At 47.4% G+C, this 21,032-nt stretch overlaps 2 protein-coding genes across 3 annotated transcripts; both read right to left on the bottom strand.

Moving 5' to 3' along the window:
- Window positions 1-698: 698 nt before the first annotated feature.
- On the bottom strand, window positions 699-12,800 carry UBAP1L (ubiquitin associated protein 1 like). 2 transcript variants are annotated; one of them, XM_009565088.2, is made up of 6 exons: window positions 12,642-12,800; window positions 9,820-9,971; window positions 7,251-7,997; window positions 5,565-5,774; window positions 1,806-1,907; window positions 699-833 (listed from the first exon to the last, which is right to left on the bottom strand). In XM_009565088.2, the coding sequence occupies exons 1-6, from the start codon at window positions 12,655-12,657 to the stop codon at window positions 699-701; spliced, it is 1,362 nt and encodes a 453-aa protein (XP_009563383.2). In that variant the 5' UTR covers window positions 12,658-12,800. The 2 variants fall into 2 exon arrangements, with proteins under 2 accessions (XP_009563383.2, XP_053933347.1); XM_054077372.1 differs by having other exon boundaries at window positions 9,820-9,974; window positions 12,642-12,775.
- A 1,573-nt stretch (window positions 12,801-14,373) lies between these two features.
- PDCD7 (programmed cell death 7) lies at window positions 14,374-19,004 on the bottom strand. The gene is made up of 5 exons (XM_009565102.2): window positions 18,297-19,004; window positions 16,427-16,565; window positions 15,859-16,095; window positions 15,172-15,259; window positions 14,374-14,507 (listed from the first exon to the last, which is right to left on the bottom strand). Exons 1-5 carry the CDS (start codon window positions 18,960-18,962, stop codon window positions 14,390-14,392), a joined length of 1,248 nt encoding a protein of 415 aa, XP_009563397.2. The 5' UTR covers window positions 18,963-19,004; the 3' UTR covers window positions 14,374-14,389.
- Between the last annotated feature and the right edge of the window lie 2,028 nt (window positions 19,005-21,032).

The raw sequence follows: 21,032 nt of genomic DNA, 5'->3' as shown, positions 1-21,032 counted from the left end.
CCCTCTCTGTTCTGATTTCATGAAATTGCCTGAGAATAAACCCTTGCATAAGCCATTTTTCATGGCATTGGATAAATTTCATGTATTTCTAGAGCAAGGGCAGCCTGTTTTCTTTCCTTACCCTCACTGAATTGTGTCCTGTTCTCATGTTTCTGGTTTAAAGGAGAAGCTAATGTGATTGGACTGGATTTCAATTATGATATCCAACCATGACTAAGTCAGCTGAGACTATTCCCAAGAATCAACAAATGTTTCTGTAGGAGCCCTCAGTTTTTGTGAAAACACTCTTTTGTTTTATGTAATGTTCTAAGAGTCCACATTTGATTGTACTTGAAAACACAACACTCATCACCCCAGGTAGTCGGAGAAAACTGGGGTTTGGGTTTTGCAAAATCTAAGCCAAAAGTGGTTTAGATCTTACTGCATCTAATCTAAAAAGCCACGATGATCAAGGGTAGAGATGTGTGGGTGAAGAGATAAACACTTCTGCTATAAAGCCTTTGCCTTAGTGCAGTGACAAACATACTTATGACAGATGTCCATAAAACAAGAGGAGACACCAGGCTGATGCTTTGAAGTTTGTGTCTGGTGAGCCGTGCTTCTCGGGGTGGGGATGGAGCAGTAGAAGGGTAAGTGCGTGCTGACCCACCCGAGTCCTTTGGTGGTCCAGTCTGGAGAGGGGAAGCTGTGACTACTGGTCACTGGGCTTTCATCACGAGCTCTTCCAGCGCCTTCTCCCTCTGGTTCCCACAAAGCAAAAGAACTTCTTTGATTTCATTTTGCTGAAAACCCATATCGTTAAACTGAGATAACAAATGCAAGAATTCAGCTGCCTGGAGGAGGAAGGAAGAGAAAGGAGTGATGGTATCATGGGGTTATAGGATGGATTTATCACAGAGTTGCAGCAGAAACAGCATTAGGTGACGAGGCTGCAGCCAGACAATGTGGCCGGGTTGTATTACCACTGAAGGGCACTCCTAGTGCCACTGCCAACAGCAGAGTGAGGCCACACATACAACTGCTAGCATTTAAAAGGGTGCCTTTATGTCATCTTTTTAAATCAGAAATATTTAATAAAGTCAGCCTCTTGCTTCACTTACTCCATATAAAGTTTAACATGAATTCCATGCAAGTGACTGCCTGCATTATAAGGACACCAGGGGAAGGCAGTGAGTATAAACTGGATTTAATTTGCTCTGCATCCCCCCCTTGCTCGGGCTGGGCCCCAGCACCACAGCACTTCCCAGAGCCATGTCCTCAATAAATAACCCCCTGCCTGACACTGAGACCAGGCACCCTCCTGCTGCCACAGCCCTAATGAGACAGCAAACCTACGAGCTGTCAGCATCACGTGAAACACCACCAGCCCAAATTTCCAGCAGCTTTTTTCCCATCCCAGCTCTTCACTACACCCAGGAGAAGATTGTTGGTGGAGACCCGCACCCAGTGTGCCACCGTGGATCTTCCTACATGGTGAATACAAAGAGGGAGGAGGGATGGAGATTGGGAGCACGAGTGCTGGTGGGCTCAGGGTGGGGGATTCGAGGCACAGGAGCTGAGAGAGCATTGTGCTTGCACAGTGGGTAAGAGGACGGATGGAGAACAGCAATGGAGCGGGTGTCCTTCTCAATGGTTGCTTACAGTGATGCTGCCCTGGGGGACTGCTCTGAGTGTGGGCTCACTGCTCACAGGGCAATGGGTCTGACAGGCCAGGAGGCTGCGAAAGGGGCAGCAAAGGAGGAGAGGAGTGTGCAGCCCCCTGGAAAACCAAGTCTGAAGGTTGGGCTGGGCCATCCAACTCTGACCTTTTTCTCCGAATACTGGAACATTTCCATGGCCTCCTCGACTTGCCCTTCCTCGTAGCCCTGCTTCAGCAGGCGGTCACAGGCACCCAGGTAGCTCAAGATCTGTAGAAGATGACAATCCAGGTTAATCCAACCTCACAGACACAGGGAGCGAGTGCATTCCAGAGGTGTGCTTGTGGGGAGGCCCTGGGCCAGCACTGTCCTGCTGGCTGTCGTCTGATGCTCAGCCAGGGTGGTCTGTCCATCAGCAGGACTCCCACTGGGAGAAGACAATATCTCAGTGCCCTCCACTCTCCCAGGGTGAGAATGGGAACGAGGAAGGGAGGACAAGGAGCAAACCAAACATCTGAACCATCTGAGATACAAAGAACTGACCTCCAGGCTTGGGGGTGAAGCAGAGCCTATCCCGGTGAGATGTCTAACCTCGGCCGACCCGGCATCCCTTTGATGTGCCGGGGTTCGGGCGCCCACGGGTTTGCTCCAGGGACCAAGCACAAAACCCACCCCAGGGGAGACCCATGAGCTGTCATTGCTGAAAGTGAACAGTTATTTTTGGATTTCCTCGTTGTTCTTGGAGTGCTGACAGCACTATTCCCAGTGGTATCTTTTAAATACCACGAGAATCATTCGCTACCCAGAAAGTTATGGGACAGACAATAATAAATGTACTATACAATAACAGGGGGAATAAAAACATCCCATGAGTCTCCCTGAAGCCATGTCATCTTCATCCAAGGAGAAGCTGATTCTGATCTCCCCAGATCCACCAGCACACAGACTTCCACCCTCCCCAGTCAAGAAGGATTCAGTAAAAGAGCATAAAATATATGAAAAAGCCAAAAAAAGTCCCTCAGGCATTGAGTTGATGTAGTTTAGATGAAGAGCAGATTAAGAATTTTAAGAAACGTCAGCCTTAAGAAGTTTATTAACTCAAAAATTAGATAGTTATTGGCATTCATAACCTGGTTTGATTTTCCTTGCTACCTGACTAACTAAACATCCCAGATCATTGCTGTATTTTCTTGCCCAGTCGCAGCAGGGACAGCCACTCACCGTGCTCACGGCCAGTCCTGGCAGCCTGGCGTGTTGTTCAAGCCCAGCCTGAAACTGGTGTAGTTCTCAACTCAGTGGTTTTTATTGGTAACAATAAATAATATATATATATCCTGAAGATTAAACAAAACCATTTTTTTAAAATGCGATGACCTCCTGACCCCCTGGGTCTGATACCAGCCCCACCACTTGCTGGGGAGGAGGAGGTGCCACTGCCATCTGGAACCTCCTTCTCCCCTTTTAGGTCTCAAGGAGGCTCCTTATCACGCTTAGGTGTAACGTTCCTCCAGTGTTGGTACTCTTGGAGAGTTTGGCTTTATCTGTTACACATCCAAACCAATAGCCTTGTCGCAAACTGCTTGTGCAGGGAAAGCTTTGTGAGAAGACCTCCAGGCTCTGATAGATTAGTAACCTGCTGATTTATCTCTTCCCTCATTCGCTACCGCTTGATGTCATGTGCAGCAATGCAGCTTTTCAAAATAAAGACGAGCACATGCAGTGAAGTAAAGGAAATCCCTTCTCTGCTGGGTTTTACTTTCCATGCCTCTGAACCACTTTGGCTGAAGCTTTTCATCAGAAAAGCTCATCACCATAAGATCTGTACTTAAAGTGCTCCAGCAACTGGCTGCTTAAGAAGAGCAAAGCACTACTGCCAGCACTACACCAGCCCAGCTGGACCAAGGACTACAAACTGCTGGCATGGAAAAAATCATGAGCCAAAACCACCAAAGAAACAAATACTGATTCCATCACGGAAGAACAGGGCAAGCACTTCTCCAGTCTTGCAGAATGGTTTGCTCCAGGAATGCAAAAACCTGGTGGGCACTACCCCTCAGGCACTGAGCCTCCAGGGACAGAGGCTCTCTGAGGGGACAGGAAAACCCCAGTCAGCACCGTGGCAGACAGCTCTGCTCAACTCACTGCTGCAGATGCTGCCACTGAGAACACAACATTTGCAAGCATTGGAGAGGCTCGAGGAGCCACCACCAGCAGGGACAGCTAATGCAGGGCCATGACACCCTAGATGATGAACTTATGGCACATTGGGGCTAGTACCTTACTTGAGCCTTTTACAGAGACTCTTCCACCAAAACTGGAAGGCATTGCCTCCTTAAAGCAGCAAAGTTGCCTTCTCCACCAGGGTGGGTTTGGGCAATTTGACCTGACACTGCAAGGAAATTGAGCAATTTTTGGCTACCATGTGGTACTACAATCAGTCTTCACTATTGAAGCTGTCATCATCACACACTGAAACCCCGCATGACTCCAGCAATCAATGAAGAGTGCTGACAGCTCTTGTTTTTCGCTTGAGTTGAAACATATTTTCCGGGAAGGTTAGCCTAATTTGGCACTTTCGTACTCATAAGAGACACATGGAGGTTCTACGCCTTACATTTTATCTTGGTTGTATTGGTCATAAATGGGACAGACAGGAGCTTCTGGTGAAGAAGGCACAGGATATAAGGCAGACCTTGTAATTTGATGCATTAATCACCTCTATAAGAGGATGCAAGTCCCTGCATTTACAGAGAAGGCAGCAGATTGTACCCATTTCCATCCTTAATAAGATGTGCTGCTTCTTCAAATTGAAGACAGCAGTTGCTACAAGATACTTTTGCATGCAAAGAACATGGGCTGGGCTCATGCCCATCTCCCTCTTCCTAGATTAAACCTTTATGAATTGAAGAAATAAAGCTTCCCTTCCCACCTCAGCTTGTAGCAAGGCTCATCTGAAACACCATTGAGGGTTTGGGGAGCTGGTCCAGCTGGGGTGACTCAGGAGGGAGCCAGAAGCTGCAGGATGACTCAGCTACAGAGCAGCTTCAGGCACCGACGAGACGGGTAAGAGCTGGCCCACGCAGAACAGTAGGCTCCTGGGAGCATGGGAATGGGACTGGCACCCAACAGTGACTGCTTGGTGCTGTGCCTACTCACACTTCCACCCAGGGTCTTTTTCTGCTCCCTGGCATGAGCAAATACTGGTGGATGGCCGTCTTCTCAAGCTGCAATCGAGGCCCTTCTCTCTGCAAGAGCTACTTGGATACGTTAGGCCTATTATATCCTCTGCTGGGAACACGAAGCTTGCCAAAGCAGAAGGGCAGAGCCAGCAGTATCCCTCATGGCATGGATGCTCTGAGCCCACCTGGACCACAGAGGGTTTGTCTGGACAGGCAGAGACCTTAGGAAATGGTTATTATAGAGGGTTCCTCAGGAAAAGAGCTCTGGGATCCAGCTGCAATGTTTGCAAGGATTCCCTGGTTGCTCCAACGCAGGGAACTTGTGATTTGGAGGGAGCCCAGACAAATCTCTGAGGTATTCATACAGTCCCGCTCTAACAGGATGAGCCATGGCAATAATCATACAAATCTAACAGTTGGGAAAAAATGATGTGCAAAAAGTTTCCATATATGGGGGCACAATTTGTACTTCACAAGGACACCATGCTCCATACAACAGACTGAACAGATAAGGTTACCCAGCCATTATTGCTTGCTGAAAAGCTGAAAGCAACTCATGGCTGTTTTATTACAGCAAAAGTACAGATGTGATCTCACGGCAAACCCTGCCAACTGAGGTCTGATACTAAAGTGGGAAAGCCAAGGCCATCAGAAGTCCACCCCAAGCAAGAAACCCATCCCTTTCTCCATGAAAATCAAGTTTTTCTTGACCAAAAGCTTTCCACAGCATCATGCCAGCTCCACCAACCTGACTTAAGCTTTGCCTTCCAGTCTTCTGGAGGGTGAGGATGGCTTTGCGAGTAGGGTAGCCCAAGGCTATAACAGGCTCGATGAGGTCTCGCTCCTCTTGGCTCAGCGCCGAGAGCAGGTCAGCTGCCGAATCCGGCTGGGATCTGTGGGAACTGAGAGGTCGCGCAGGCATGGAGGCAGGGGGGAGGCAGGCGTAGGGGCTGAGGGACTGCAAGAAAAAAAAACAGCAGATGGTCTTCTTGCTCCAGCTTATGAAATGATGCTAAACAACCCAAGCTGAAGCAATGCTTCCGTACACTGGCAGTTACCTTTCTCTCTTCAGAAAACAAAAATTCCCATACATGGAACAAACTCTCTTGGGCATCAAAGGAGACTGGACTTTATTAAATCCAGGCTCATCTATAGATACAGATAAGAGAAAATAGAGTTCAGGAGGATTCATGGAGCAAAGTGAGACAAAGCAGCTTCCTTTTTTCCTGGGAATCCTGGTACCTCTCCAGCAATAAATGCCATGCTCATCCTTGACCAGCCAAGCAAGAGGCACGCTGCCCGCAGACAGGTGATGCAGCAGCCTGGGCAGGAGGATACTCCCCTGATGCCCTGTTTGTACCTGTGCTGTTTATCAGATTTATTTAGGTTTCTGTTACAAAGCCAACTCCAGAAATGATCTTGCACATAGAAATGCTCACCTAACTATGAGGCTTTAGTATTTGGCACGATCCATTTGGAACAGCAGCTGAGCAGGGTGGGCAATGAGTTAGCAATCAGTTACAACAGCTATTTAGTGTATAAATACACATGGGCATTTAATCTTTCCTTAATTACCCTACATCTAATGTAACTGCATTATCAATAACCCGGCCTTTCACATGTCTGATGCTTTTAACTGTGCATTTTCAGTAATTCATCTCCTAAATCTCTCACGTAGCTGGATGAGGTGTGATTTCTCAAAAATCATGGCACAATTCAGATTTAAGGTGATGGGAAGCAATATTTACTCCATCATTCACATCACTGTCCCTATCATGAAATTTTTTTTATTTCTAGTAGGACTATGAAATCTGAAGTTTTCTACTTTAAAGAAAAGACAGACTGGTGCTGCCACAGAGATATTACAAGAGGAGTCAGATGAAGTGGCCTTTTCCACCTATAAAATGGGGTAAAGGAGGGCACGACAGGGAATGAGGGACACACAGAACAGACAGGACACAGAAAGAGCCTGGTTTCCTCTCCATTCAAGCCCCAGGTTCTCTCTGGGGCTGGCACGAGGAGTAGCTGTGGCAGCTGTTAAGGGGCGTTTCCCCATAAACCGCATTTATATCTGTTAGAGGGGGAAATAGAAAGGAAAGTGGGGTGAAAAAAAATCTTATTTCACTTGGTTTTTTAAGTGTTTCACTTGAAAAATCAAATAAGATGCCTTGCTTGTTAGGAAAACCAGATATTTTTGCTAGGACAGAGCAAGTAAACATCCTCCCTGAAAGTTTGCCTTTAAATCCTGGAAAAAAAACCCCTTCCTTCATTCTTTGAAAACTTGCCAGCCACTTCTCATGTGCTTAATGTTCTCAAAGCCCCATTTCAGTTCCATTTTGCTGGCCAGACTCCAGCAAATGGGACCTATTCAATGCCCTCCGCACCCCTCCTGTCCCAGCAAGAAGCAAAGGTCTACCAGAAGGAAGCTCCTCACCGGCACCATGGGCTTATGCCGTTTGATTGGAGGGATCGGTGCGGCTGTAGTCGGAGGAACTGGCACCAAGTTCCCCAGCTGGGCTGTGGCTGGCCCGTACTTGACACCACGGCTGGTGCGGGGACGCTGAGGGAGCAGCTGTGGAACCAGGATCCCTCTCTTCTCTGTGGTGGCTCTGTTCAGAGGATGCACCAAAGCAGCCAGCTTCCTCCTGGCTGCTTCCAGCTCATTCTTCATGTTGTTAAATATCACCATGGATCTTCTCTGCTTGCTTGGGTCTGGATTAGCCAGGTGATGGTTGACATTCTCTGGTGAGGGCTCCAGCAAGCCAGGTGATGTCTTTGGTCGGGCCTGGTAAAAGGTGGGACGTGGAGGCACAGATCTCCCAGAATTTCTCCTCCTGGAAACCTTTTCATCCTTGTCATTCTCTTCCCAGGAGGTTGAGGAGTATTCATCATCCTCTGAGTACTCGTCCTCCTCCGAGTGCCGGGTCTCACTCTCGGAGTCGGACAAGGCACCTCTGCCCTTGGTGTGCCCGTAGCTGCTGTCAGCAGCGCTCAGGCTGATGCAGCGCCGCATCGCCCCATCACGTGTTCTCCCTCCGTAGCTCTCAGCAGGGTCCACCAGCAGTAGCCAGCACGGTGGAGCCGTGGGGACGACTTCCGAGGTGACCTGATGCTGCGAGGTTTGCTTCTGAGAGGCCACCTCGACCCAGTAAAGCACTTTTCTTTCCAGCGAGAAGTCGTGCTGTGGAAGAGTGAGAAACAGCTGGTGAGGGCATCTGAAATCAGACCACACAGCATCAAGCAAACCGCTTGCTTCACACAGACACCTTAAAGGCTGTGTCTTTCCTTTATCGGCTTCCATTTCCCTGAGTATCGGGCTGGCTGCAGGCACTAGGGCCGAAGGATTGGGCAGAACCAGCCTCATCCCTATAGGGACTCCCCAAATTTACACTTGCAAAAAGTCTGGCTACAAAGTTATTCCTGTTTTGAGTCATATCTACAATTCTTTTGATAGATATCTCACACTTAGAGATGCTTTTGTGTCAGTTTAGCTGCTGTGGAAGGCGACAGCACTCATTCACATTGGGCACGGTGGCTTGGGAGCCACCAAGGGGACAGATGCCACCTTGGGCAAAAGCAGGACAGGCCACAGGAGTCTCCAGCGGCAATGGGGGCTCAGCCAGTGCCCGAACAGAGTCATCATTTCCACATAGTCTGGCTTAAAATATAAGCGTGTTTGAGACTGAAATCTGAGGGTTTTCCTGGAACAAACAAGGCTTGCCTGTCCAGAGTTCTCCAAACAAGGTCTCCTTCAGACAGGCAGGCAAGTACATTCACAGCCCAGGAATGCTGTTTTTACTGCTCCCTGTCACTTGTCAGCACGGACCCAAACCTGCCTTCCCGAATAAAGCAACACCACATGCCTCTAGAAGGATCAGCCCAGACCACCAGCGCAATCATTTAAGCCCTAGCGGAGAGCACTGACGTGTCCCCAACCAGGGAGAAACACAAGGCTGTGGGTTTCCCAGGGGAGGATGGGATGGTGGACCACCTCAGCTGGTCCATGGGGATGAACACCATCACCTGCCTTTATGCAGGAGGCAAACAAATGCATGCATTAGCATTTGCTTTGGAGAAATCACTTGAAATGAACAACAAGGTGACTCTTCATGTTAAACACATCCTGCTGATTTGGGATGTGTCACGTTTGGGAGATGGATGAACAAGGCTGAGCTCACAAAAAGCCAGATGTGGGGTTTAGTGCTGGTTCAGCCATCACCAGGAGTGAGCAGAGGCTGGTTGGGATCACCCAGATCACCTTCCCCCATGAAGTGCACTGACCCCATCTATGGGCGACACTCCTTAAGGCTGAACACACAAAGTACTTCTGAAATTGTCTGACCAGAGCTGTGCTTGTAGCACCTGTGAGCCTGGAGAGACAGCTCCACACCTTCAATTCAGTTGTATGCGGAAAGGCTTCCTACCCCCTTCCAGAGCACAGACAGCTCCTTCGAGTTGCTGTACTGGGCTTCAAAATTTGTGAAAGACCTGTTAGAGCAACAGTTGTGGATTCAAAAGCAGCTTAGGACTGAGCAACATGGAAGATCACAGACTATTATATATAGCTATATAATGTATATACATATATATTTTAAAAATATACGTGTGTTGCCAGCACAGGTAGTATTGCCTGCTTACATCTCTGCTAGATTTATTAATAAAGATTTAATAAATATTATTAATAAATGAGATGGAGATGATTCCAGATCAGAAAAATTCCCAGAGCAGAGCCTGAAGTTCATCCTCCTATCCCCAAAAGAGCTAGCCCTCCTGCTCAGATGAGATTAAAGAAACCCAACCCCACTCTTACCCACCACAAATCATCCTTGCCTCCTCACACTCCTGCAAACCAGCCAGTTAAGAGGAGCTCAATTAGGAGGAAAGGTTTCCCTTCCTCTCTTTCGCAAGAAAAGGCAAATACCACTGACATCCCTTTGAGTATCCCCCACTTTGAGAATCTCCCAGAAGCGAATCCAAGTGTGGATGCAGGCAGAGCGACTCACCATGGTGCTCATGAGGATGTCGGTGCAGTCGGGCAGCTCGATGGCCGGCGCAGTGATTAAAGTGTTTTCCTCCCCTGAGTCTCCATGGAGGCTCATGGTTGTCCGAAAGGGAATGTCATCCAGGTAGCTCATCGCTGCCACCTGATTTCTTGCTGCTGGAAGAAGGGACAAAACAAAACTGTAAAAGGCAGAACCAGCACCTTTTCAGCTGGGTGGAAGGAGAGAAAGACGAGCGGTTTCGAGTGAGGCTGGTAAAAGGAATGCAGAGATGCTGTCAGTCAACTAAGAATCACTGTGGGCAATGCCCAGGTTTGAAAATTCTTAATCACTTATATTGGGAAGATTTGTCTGAACTAACCTATGCTATTCCAAGCCTGAGCCAGCAGGACCTGACCAAGCTGACAGCTTCATTGGCCAGAGATCCTGAGCATTCTTCTCCTCCCCTTCCACCTCCATGCATGCCCCGCTGCTTTCCATCCCTCCTCCTGCCTCTCCCTCCGCTGCCCATCGCACAGTCCCTTCCCCAGGCCAGGGTCAGACCAAGCACATTTTCTAGTTATGGAGGCAGAAACCACAGCCAAGGAAGACACCTTGGAGGTCTCCTCTCTCTGCGTGACCTCAGAGGACCCATGGTCACAGAGCTCAGGCACGAGGCCGCATGCTGCTAAGCTCACAGAGCCCCTCCAGCGCCCCGGCAGCTTACTGACAGCCTGACAAGGACGATCCTGCATCGAGCGAGCTGTGGTGTTACAGGGAGGTCAAACAACCCACTTTAACGTCAGATTAGCTTTTAAGAACCATTGAGTCATTGTAGGTGCAGTAATTTTTTCTACATGAGGAATAGCAGGGGAAAAAGAAAAATTTCTGATGAACTGGGAATGGTGGCGAATATTGCTGCAATGGAACAGCCATCAGCTCTCTATAAATGTCTCAGTTTAGTACAAAGCTACCACTTGCTGCACAAAGCCTCTGATTCTCAGCTTCCCAGCATCAACAGTGTACAAAATAATTTCCATTATGTATTGTCAAATGACAAGAGCTGAGGTCAACTTTCCACCCAGCCCTGTTCATCTCAGCAGTGCTCCACAGTCGTTCTCAGAATAAATACGTGGTGTGACATCCATAAGCACTTTTACCTATTTTTTTTCCCCCTTTAAAAAGAAATGGCTTCTATTTCAACAAGGATAAACATTCCACAAAAAGGAAAATAAGTAGATAAATGTATACAAGGAAGAAAATGTTGCTGGTTTAATGCAAGAGTACAGATCTAAAATGGGAAATGGCATTCAAGGTAGTTTCTTAAGTTAGCAAAGTGCTAAGAAACTTCTTCCAGCCCACAAAGAGTGACACACATAATTGCTCAGTGCAGCTCAGTTGCTCTTATCGGAATTACAGAAGAGTTGTGGCTTGCCTGCTTACGCCAGCAGACTTTAATACCGGGGCTGTAACGCAGGCAGAGCCCCTAACCAGCTTTGTAGCTCCTACACATGTGCTGCTGCTAACACGCGACACAGGCAACGTGCTGGGAGCCTGCATGGAGCCAGACCATCTGCTCCCCAGCCTAAGAGGGCTCAGCCTAAGTTACAAACCACGTCAGCACTGACAAAGACAAGGCATGACAACATCAGCCAACAAAGCCGTCTTTCCCTGGCTTTCAGCAGCTCCTCTGCATGGCTGAGCAGCCCCTGCAAGTGGGATGGACCCTCAGAATCACAGAATCATTTAGTTTGGAAAAGACCTTTAGGATCATCAAGTCCAACCATTAACCCAAGTTCACTACTAAATCATGTCCCTAAGCACCTCATCTACTCATCTTTTTAGATCCCTCCAGGCGTGGTGACCCCACCACTTCCCTGGGCAGCCTCTACCAGTGCTTGGCAATCCTTTCAGTAAAGAATTTTTCTAAATATCCAGTCTAAACCTCCCCTGGCACAATTTGAGGCCATTTCCCCCTGTCCCACCACTTGTTACTTGGCTGTAAATCAGCTCATCCCAAAAGCTGTGCAGTACAAAGGCGCAAAGGAAAAGAGCACTTTGTCATCTGTCACCTGTAAGTGCTTTTCTTGGTTTTAAACTGAACTTTAAGGGATGGAGATGGGCAGTGGGTGTGTCTGAAGACAGGACAAAGAAAATACAGAGATTGTAGTACTGTATCTCATTGCATTTCACTGCTGAAATACTGTGTGCTGAGAAAGGCTCCTGTGAGTGTGAATCCCCCAAAATGCTATTTAGAAAAAAAGAAGTACCTTCAGGTGAGAAGTGATGAAAATGAGACAAAAATAAAAGAGTCAGTGGCAAACATTGACTTGTACCAGAAAGCAACTCCTGCAAGCATTCTGGTGTCATTTGCTTCACGCCAGCCCTGCTGGCTTTCATATCAGAGACGCAGGCTGGCAAACAAACCAACCCCTATCAGAGAGATGATGTGCCTTAAAGATGTGAGAAACTCAAACACTACCAGGACCAGGGAAGGAACAGGATGTAAATGAGCCTCAAAAATTCATAACCAACCCTTCTTCTGGGATATAATATTTTAAAACTTAAAAATAGTAGGAAATACTGTACTTAGATTTGAATCTTAAATATGAATACATAAGAGTTTAAGAACTATAAAATACATAGAGAGAGGGTAAGATTTTAAATATTCCTCTTCCATCTGTGGCTTCAAAATCTTCCTCACTCAAACATCTTAATGCAGATGTCATTAGGTAAGAGCAAATATGTATTACAAACTACAGAAAGCTAGAGATCGAAACATGCTAAATGTACATCATCTGCTGGCATTTTAAGTCCTAATTTTATTAATATACAGTTATTCTTACCGTCAGACGAAATCATGAAACTCTTCTTGCAGGGCAGGGAGAACAAGGTTGTGTCTACGATGCCTGCTTATCTGCTGCTCAGTTCTTTAAACTCCTGCAGCGTCAGACAAGCACCTGACACTGACAGTTTTAAGATTATCGTAGCTGAAGCTGCTAGTCTGTCCCATCAGACACGCTGATGGGATAACGAGCCTAACTATGTAAGCAGAGCATCCTCTGGTCATGAAGCTCCCTGCACTGAAAGCAGTGTTTCTGCAATTGCTTTAATGCTATTTGAACTTCTGCTTTTTCATCTGGTGAGACTCTCCACCCTTAGGTCTTGGAGCAACGAGATGCTAGAAGTGTGAGCAAGGCTGGGAAGATGTATCGACACAAAATCTTGAACCTCCATGTCCAGAGGACCTCAGAGACATCTGTATTTTGGGGTGCTATAGGAAGGCAAGATACACGTGAATATGATCTGCAGACCTCTGTGACCAGAATAATTCTATCAAATGTGTGCTCTTACTAACAATAATCAATGCAAAGCTTCAGCCAAGAAACTACTAACATTACATGTTGAATTCAGGCAATTCCATGTTGCCTCCTCCATGAATTACACACTGTCATGATGCGAAGAGGTAAGGAACAGGAGATTAAATCCATTCCCACACATTAGGGCGAAACAAGAATAACGACTGCAGCCCTGGGAAGATATCACAACAATCTGTATAGACCAGCAAAGCTCCAAATCCATATGCCCACAGCCGTGCCAAGCAAACTGCCCAGAAGACTGAAAGCTCTGAAATGAGGTGCCTCTGACACCTTGTAGGAAGTAGAAGTTCTTTCACACAAACCTTTTGCCAGCAATTCTCTCCACCTTGGAGTTGTATTTGATGCCAAGTACCAGAACAAATCTCCCCCTTGGAGTAAAAATGCTTCAAACAAAAAAATTCATTTATTCTGTAGAAAAAACAATTTACAAAATAGAGCCGCGATTTTAATCAATTATATACACGAACTGTCCCTATACAAAAACAGCTATACAGGCAAAACAATTACAGCAGGTTAGACTTCAGATTTCAGTGCTTTTTCCAGCAGGCTTATTCATCAAATTTCTATGTGCTCACATGGCTGGCTGACCTATTTCACCACAAATGGGATTTTTTCATGTTGTGGTACCAGTTTAAGTCCACAAAAGCAAAATGTCAGCCAGCTGCTTTAGCATTGAAAAAATCTGTCTTGCTTGCACTTCAGAACTTGTTTAAACTCGTAATGGGTTGGTTTCTACACATAAAAATACAGAAACTATTTTGACAGTGATGCTTGACATGCTTCACTTAAGAAAAAAAACATGGTTAATAATGACCTCTTTTCTTTTACCTTCCTTATTTCTGGAGATTTTATCATCTGGATTTTGGCTTATGAAGATAAAAGCCACAACAAATACGATGTTAATACTGGCACAAACACTCTTGTCAGCAATGTTTCTTCATTAAGATTGAGATTTGTTAATACAAACTCACTGGGGGACGATGATTCTGCACCATGAGAAGTAAGCTCATGTAAGCTTACTTAAGAGTAAGCAAGCTTTGGACTTGCTCAGGTATTTCCCTGCAGAGTCAGGTGGCAAAAACATTTCTTACACTTTTCCTCAAGACATTCCAGTACCTGGCTACAAAAGAGAGGATGAGACTTTGGATCCTCTCGTGTTTACACTGGTGACTATAACAAAACATTCCTCCAGTGTTAATGTAATTACAACTAAATTATCTGACAGCTGTTGCCCAAGTGTCATTTGTGGGGAGACTTGGAAGAACCCATCCTGGAGGAATGCAGCTTCCTTCGGGGTGATCAGCTGGCACCAAGTACCGATCCCATTCATGCCTTTAAGAGAGAAAGCATTGTTCAAGAGGAGAGCTGGTATGAGTTTGGTAATAAGATCCACAATATACGCAACACAAGCATTTTTTTGTATCAATCAATACACAAAACCACTATAAACTGTACTCTGAAACTTCTTTTTTATAAACAAACGTGAAAATCACAGAATCACAGAACGGTTGGGGTTAGAAGGGACCTTAAAGACCATCCAGTTCCACCTCCCACCAGATGAGGCTGCTCAAGGCCCCAGGGATACTTCCCCAAGCAACCTGTGCCAGTGCCTCACCACTCTCAGCATAAAGAATTTCTTCCTAATGCCTAATCTAAATCTTCCCCCTTCCAATTTAAAGCCATTCCCCTTCATCCTATCACTACATGCCTTTGTAAGAAGTTCACCACAGCTTTCTCATAGGCTCCCTTCAGTTACTGGCATTATAAACACTGTTTTATTAAATGGAATGGTTATTCATGGAAATCATTTCTGCCTCACAGGCATCTGTTGAATAAAACTCTATCAAGCAAGAAGCTTGATCTTCAACTGAAACAAACAGAATTCATTGCACAACCATACTGAGAAGTTAACAAACTAAGAAACTGTAATTTTATAATCTCAACAAACACCACTTGTCATCATTGATAAGAAAATAAAGACTTGGTTTGGTTTTACCTTATCTGAATTAGAGCAGCTACAGAATGCTCAGCTTGTAAGTAATATTCTCTGAAGGGTTGCAATAAATGGGCTAGAGGAAATTCATCTGTTAAAATACAAACATAGAGATTGTTCAATAAACCACTGAGATCTTAATTTCAGGCGAGTATTAGAAACCCCAAATCTGACAGCTCATTCACGATTCCCCAGCGAAAACTCAAAATCACTTCTGTATAGAATATATTAAGGACATTATTTAGACATTTTGCACTTCTCATCCTTACCAGAGCTGTCAGAGACAACTCAGGACTAGCAAAACTCTTCCTGCCTTCATCCCTTAACAAGGGGAACATATGGACACAGAATCTTTGCAGATTACCCAAATCGCACTTAGCAAATCACCAGACTAAAGCATCTGTTGGGTGCTGGAAGTCTTCTGTTTATTCTCACTTCAGCTTAATCTCCAAACTCGTCTTGCAAAACACTGTGAAATTAGCTAGAGACATACTGCAGTCTATGCTGAAGAGCTAAGCAGTTCTTCTTACATCACACGTTAACAGCACGCTATGTTTATCCCATCCTTTCCTCAGAGCATAATGGATGATTTCTTTCTCAACTATTTTTGTGCCTGCATTTTAAACCCAGTGGCTACGAGATGGGGGTGTGGTAGGGAAAAATACTGTAAGTTTGGCATGCAGAATTTACCTGGATCCCCAAACAGCTTGGAATCAATTTCAAGTTTCTGCTGTAGGAGTTTTTCTCTTTCCTTCTTCTGTTTCTTTTCCATTTCTCTCTTCCTTTCTTCCTCCTGTTCTCCCTCCAGCATAACTCTTAATGCTCTCTCCTCTGCTTCATACAGCTCTGTGCGATTTTTGAGCAACGACTTGAGACTCTCCACCTGAGTTTCAAATTCTTCATCTGCCGAGGGGGGTGGACAAACACCTAAACCGAAACAGAATTAATTTTAAATTTTCCAGATTCAGAAGGGGCTCTGTTATCAGGAGCAAGAGCAAACTAGCCAAAATCTTAGAGGAACATGAGCTTAACCTTGCTAACAACTATCTTACTGGAAAAATTCTTCTAACAAGAAAAAGCTTGGAAATGGGGGAACACAACCGCTGTATTCAGCATTTTATAGCTATTCTTGCAAAACTAAAATCACTAATAAAACAGCTTTTTCAAGCTGCACCTTGCTAGTCAGCACAGGGCACATGCATCACCTTATTTCCCATGTGAGTAATACAAAGAGTTTGGTAAAAATCTTGTAATTAACCTTTCCTGCCAGCAGCCTCTTTTCTCAGTTTCCGAAGCTTTTCTAATGCGCGCAGAATGTCCATCATCCTTTTTGTGTCTGCTTGTTTCTTCCTCACTTCAGATAAGACACTGTCTGCAGCAGCCTTAAGTTCTTGTTCCTACGAAAGAAAAAAAACCAGACCAGACGTGAAATATCCCCTGTAGGCAAGAATTAAATGGTACTATTGAAAAGATTAAGCACTCAAAAATAAATTAACTTCCTAGTAACACAGCCATAGCACATAAGTCAACTGTGACTTTTTATGAAATCATAGAATGGCAATGCATAATGCTCTGCCCTGCCCTGGAAACCCCTGCGCTGGTGGGGAACATCCTTTGATTCTTACAAAGGCACGTTCTGATAAAATCCTACAGGACCAAAAAGCTGTGTTTCAAATCTGTGAATTTATTAGACTCATAGGATGGTTTGGGTTGGAAGAGACCTCAAAGCCCACCCAGTTCCAGCCCCTGTCATGGGCAGGGACACCTCTCACTGGATCGGGTTGCTCAAAGCCCCATCCAGCCTGGCCTTGAACACCTCCAGGGATGAGGCAGCCACCACTGGGACACCTGAGCCAGGGTCTCCCCACCTCCCCGCCCTCACAGAAGAACATTTCTTCCTAAGATCTCATCTCAATCTCCCCTCTTTTAGCTTAAAACTGTTCCCCCTTGTCCTACCCTTGCACTCCTTGATAAAGAGCCCCTCTCCAGATTTCCTAGAGTCCCTTTCAGTACTGGAAGGCTGCTCTAAGATCTCCCCAGGGTCTTCTCTTCTCTAGGGCAAAAAAACCCAACTATCTCAACCTCTCTTCACAGGTAAGGTGTTCCAGAACTTTAATCATTTTAGTGGCCTCCTCTGGACTCGTCCCCACAGGTTTATGTCCTTCCTGTGCTAAGGGGTCCAGAGCTGGACACAATATTCCATCTAAACCACAATTGTAATGGACTGGGACATGAGAACAGCAAGGCTAAGAGTCCCAAGGCTTTTAAGGATGATGCAGGGCTGCAGCCAGGCACCTAGTGTGCCTCCAGCAGCACCCACCAAAGTACAGGCGCCCAGGCCAGGCAGCACCCGCTGCAAGCCCGTCACCAGCAGCTCTCTCCTGCTCCGACACCCCACCCTGTGCCCCAGAAGGGTGAGCAGGAGGCCCAGGGAGGCTGCACCATGGGGCAGAGACATTCCACTAGCTCAGGCTGCCCAGGACCTCATCCAACCTGGCCTTGAACACCTCCAGGGATGGCGCAGCCACAACTTCCCTGGGCAAACTGTGCCAGTGTCTCACCACTCTCATGGTGAAAAAATTCTTCCTAATGTCTACTCTAAATCTGCCCCTCTCCAGTTTACACCTGTTCCCCTTCATACTATCACCACAGGCCTTTATGAATAGCTCCTCTCCAGTTTTCCTGTAGCTGCTTTTAGGTACTGGAAAGTCGCTATAAGATCTCCTCTGAGCGTTCTCTTCTCCAGGCTGAACAAGCCCAACTCTCTCAGCCTGTCCTCGTGTGCTCCAGCCTTCCGATCATCTTTGTAGCCTCCTCTGGACCCGTTCCAACAGCTCTGTATCCTTCTTATGTTGAGGATTCCAGAACTGGACACAGCATTCCAGAGGAGGTCTCACAAAAGAGGAACAGAGGGGCAGAATGCCCTCCCTCACCCTGCTGGCCACGCTTCCTTTGATGCAGCCCAGAACACGGCTGGTTTCTGGGCTGTGAGCACACATTGCCGGCTCACGTCGAGCTTCAATCGACCAGCACCCCCCAAGCCCTTCTCTGCAGGGCAACTCTCACTCACATCATCCCCCATCATTACCCTAAAAGTCTCTTCCAACCTATCGATTCTATGAACGTACCCGGTGCTTCTCCTCCACCTCCTGGATGCGCTTGGCCCGCCACCGGTCGATCTCGGCCTCCCTCTCGGCAGCCCGAGCCGCCTCCTCCTCCCGGGCCGCCTCCCGCTCTCGCTTCCTCCGCTGCAGCCTCAGCCTCCTCTTCCTCGCCCTCTCGGCCCTCCCGCGCAGCGCCTCGCGGAACCCGGGCTCGCGGAGGGGCCGCACGATATCCCGCAGCTCCCGCAGCGCCTCCTCGGCCTCATCCCTGGCGCGGGCCCAGCCGGGCTCGTCCCGCCGCTCCTCCAGCCGCCTCAGCGCCCGGCACAGCGCGGCCAGGCGCGACACCGGGCCCAGCGCCGACACCGCCAGCGCCCGGGCGCCGCCGGGGCTGCCTGGGGCCGGCAAGGGCGGCCGGGGCGAGGGGAGCCGCCGGCGGGACAGGAACTGCGAGAGCCACAGCTCGTCCCGGCGCCGCTGCGCCTCCTCCTCGGCCTCCGGGAAGCACGGGAACCGCGGCCCCGCGCCGCGATCGGGCGGCGCCGCCGGGACGAGGAAAGGAGGAGGCGGCACCGCGAAGGGCGCCGGGCGGGCGGCGGGGCAGGAGAAGGGCCGGGCGGGCGGCGGGAACGGGCGGAACGGCGGCAGCGGCGGCGGGAACCGCGCGGAGAAAGGCGGCGGCTGCGCCATCGCGGCCGGGAGGAGCCCCGGCGCCCTCAGCGCCCCACCCGCGGCGGCAGGGAGGAGCCCCGGCGCCCCCCCGCGGCCGGGAGGAGCCCCGGCGCCCTCAGCACCGCCCCCCCCCCCCCCCCCGCGGCCGGGAGGAGCCCCGGCGCCCCAGCGCCCCCCCGCGGCAGGGAGGGGGACAGACGGCCCCCTCCACCACATCCCCTTTTATTCAATGACAGCGTGGTTTCGGGTGGAAGGGACCTTAAAGCCCATTCAGTTCCACCCCCTGCCGCGGGCAGGGACACCTCCAACTGGATCAGGGTGCTTAAAGCCTCACCGAACCTGGCCTGGAACATCTCTTGGGATGAGACGCTACAACGTCCCCTGGGCAACCTGTTCCTCCCCACCCTTAGCATGAAGAATTTCTTCCTGATGTCTAATTGAAATCTTCCCTCTTCCAATTTTAAGCCATTCACTCCATGCCCTCGTAAGAAGCCCCTCCACAGCTCTCCCGTAAACCTTTTCAGTACTGAAGGGTAACCTAAGGTCTCCCCAGAGCCTTCTCTTCTCCAGGCTGAACGACCCCAACTCCCTCAGAGCCTGTCCTCATAGCAGAGGTGCTCCAGCTCTCTGATGATCTTTGTGGCCTCCTCTGGACCCATTGCAACAGTTCCATATCCTTCTAGAACTGCACACAGGGCTCCAGGCAGGGTTCCTCCCCCTACTTTACTCTCTCAAGAATCTCCTCTCTTGCACTGCTGGCCCTATTTCTTCTGATGCAGTTCAGGAGACACCTGACCTTACGGGCTGCGAGCGCACATTTTTTTCTTTCATATAGATCCACTTAAAGCCTCAAAAGCTCCAAATACTTACAAAAATTAATGCTACTGGGTATAAGGTTCAGGTATGACAACTCTCCAGTGCTCAAAGATTCGCTTTGTTTTATTCAAACACCAGAGGTGAGGTACAAACTGTAGTTACACTGCATTTTGTTTCCTTAAAAACAGGTCTGGGTTACAGAATTCCAAACAACTTTCAAAACTAAGTTGTTGAACAGTTTCACCTAAAATGTTTTTCCAATCTGTTTAAAAAAGGATCTGAAGTAAAGGATTCTGAAGTAAAAGCGGTTATGGTTTTCGCACTCTACAAAGAGGAAAGCGAGGATGCAGGCACAGACAGTTCACCACAGATTCCCGCTGTGAGGGGATGAAGCTTCTCTTAGGAATAGCCTCAACTCCAAACGCTGCTTTTCCTGAACCATTCATGGGTCACTTCACCTGAAAAGCCCCAAATTCTAAGGGAAGTATCTGTTGAACCCGGCTACCAACTACATGCCACCGCTTCAAGGCAAGAACACAGGCATTACATACAACTTACACGACAAAAACAACAAAAATAGGGTAAACGCACCTGCAGTGTCTTTTCCTCTCCTAAAACATCCACTAGGCTGAAAAGAATGATGGAATTTTATGGAAATAGCTTGAATTAATATTTTAAGAAAAAGAGGTCAGGAAAACTGAAGTCCATGGATCACTGAAGGACAAAAAGTTGTAAGCAACGATTTTAATTCCTGAAACAAATAAAACACATACAGGTCATTTAGTGTTTTATACAAAGGCTTTCCTAAAGGATTGAATTAATTGTGGTGTAAAACAAAAGAGGGAGGATCGCTGTGCCGTAAAACTACAAATCAAAGACGAACCCACAAGATGCAATATAACTTAAAAAGCACTGTGTCATGTGAACAATCACTATGGATTACATCAAAAATATTATACATTTACTTCTTCCATCTCTTAACATTATAAGATAGGCTGGGCAAATACTTGGCACCAAAAAATTGATGCATGATAGTTCCAATAGGTTAAACAAGATGTACTATATTAGAACATTAATATTTAAAAATGCGTTGCCTTCTTGTCCAAATTCGGATGGCTTACCGCTTCCTAGAAATCCTGTTTACCCTTCTGGAAAAATTAGCAAATCACTGACTTCACCTTCTTTCACAGTATTCGAGATGACCAAAATGTACTCCTAAGGGAGAGGTGAAGGAAAGGGTATTATTCAATATCGCATTCAAATTGCTGTAAC

This window comes from Cuculus canorus, chromosome 12 (genome assembly GCF_017976375.1).
Source record: "Cuculus canorus isolate bCucCan1 chromosome 12, bCucCan1.pri, whole genome shotgun sequence".
In the NCBI taxonomy this organism is placed as follows: Eukaryota; Metazoa; Chordata; class Aves; order Cuculiformes; family Cuculidae; genus Cuculus; species Cuculus canorus.
The sequence above is the reverse complement of the archived record's forward strand: the minus strand, read 5'-3'. Positions and strand labels throughout refer to the sequence as shown.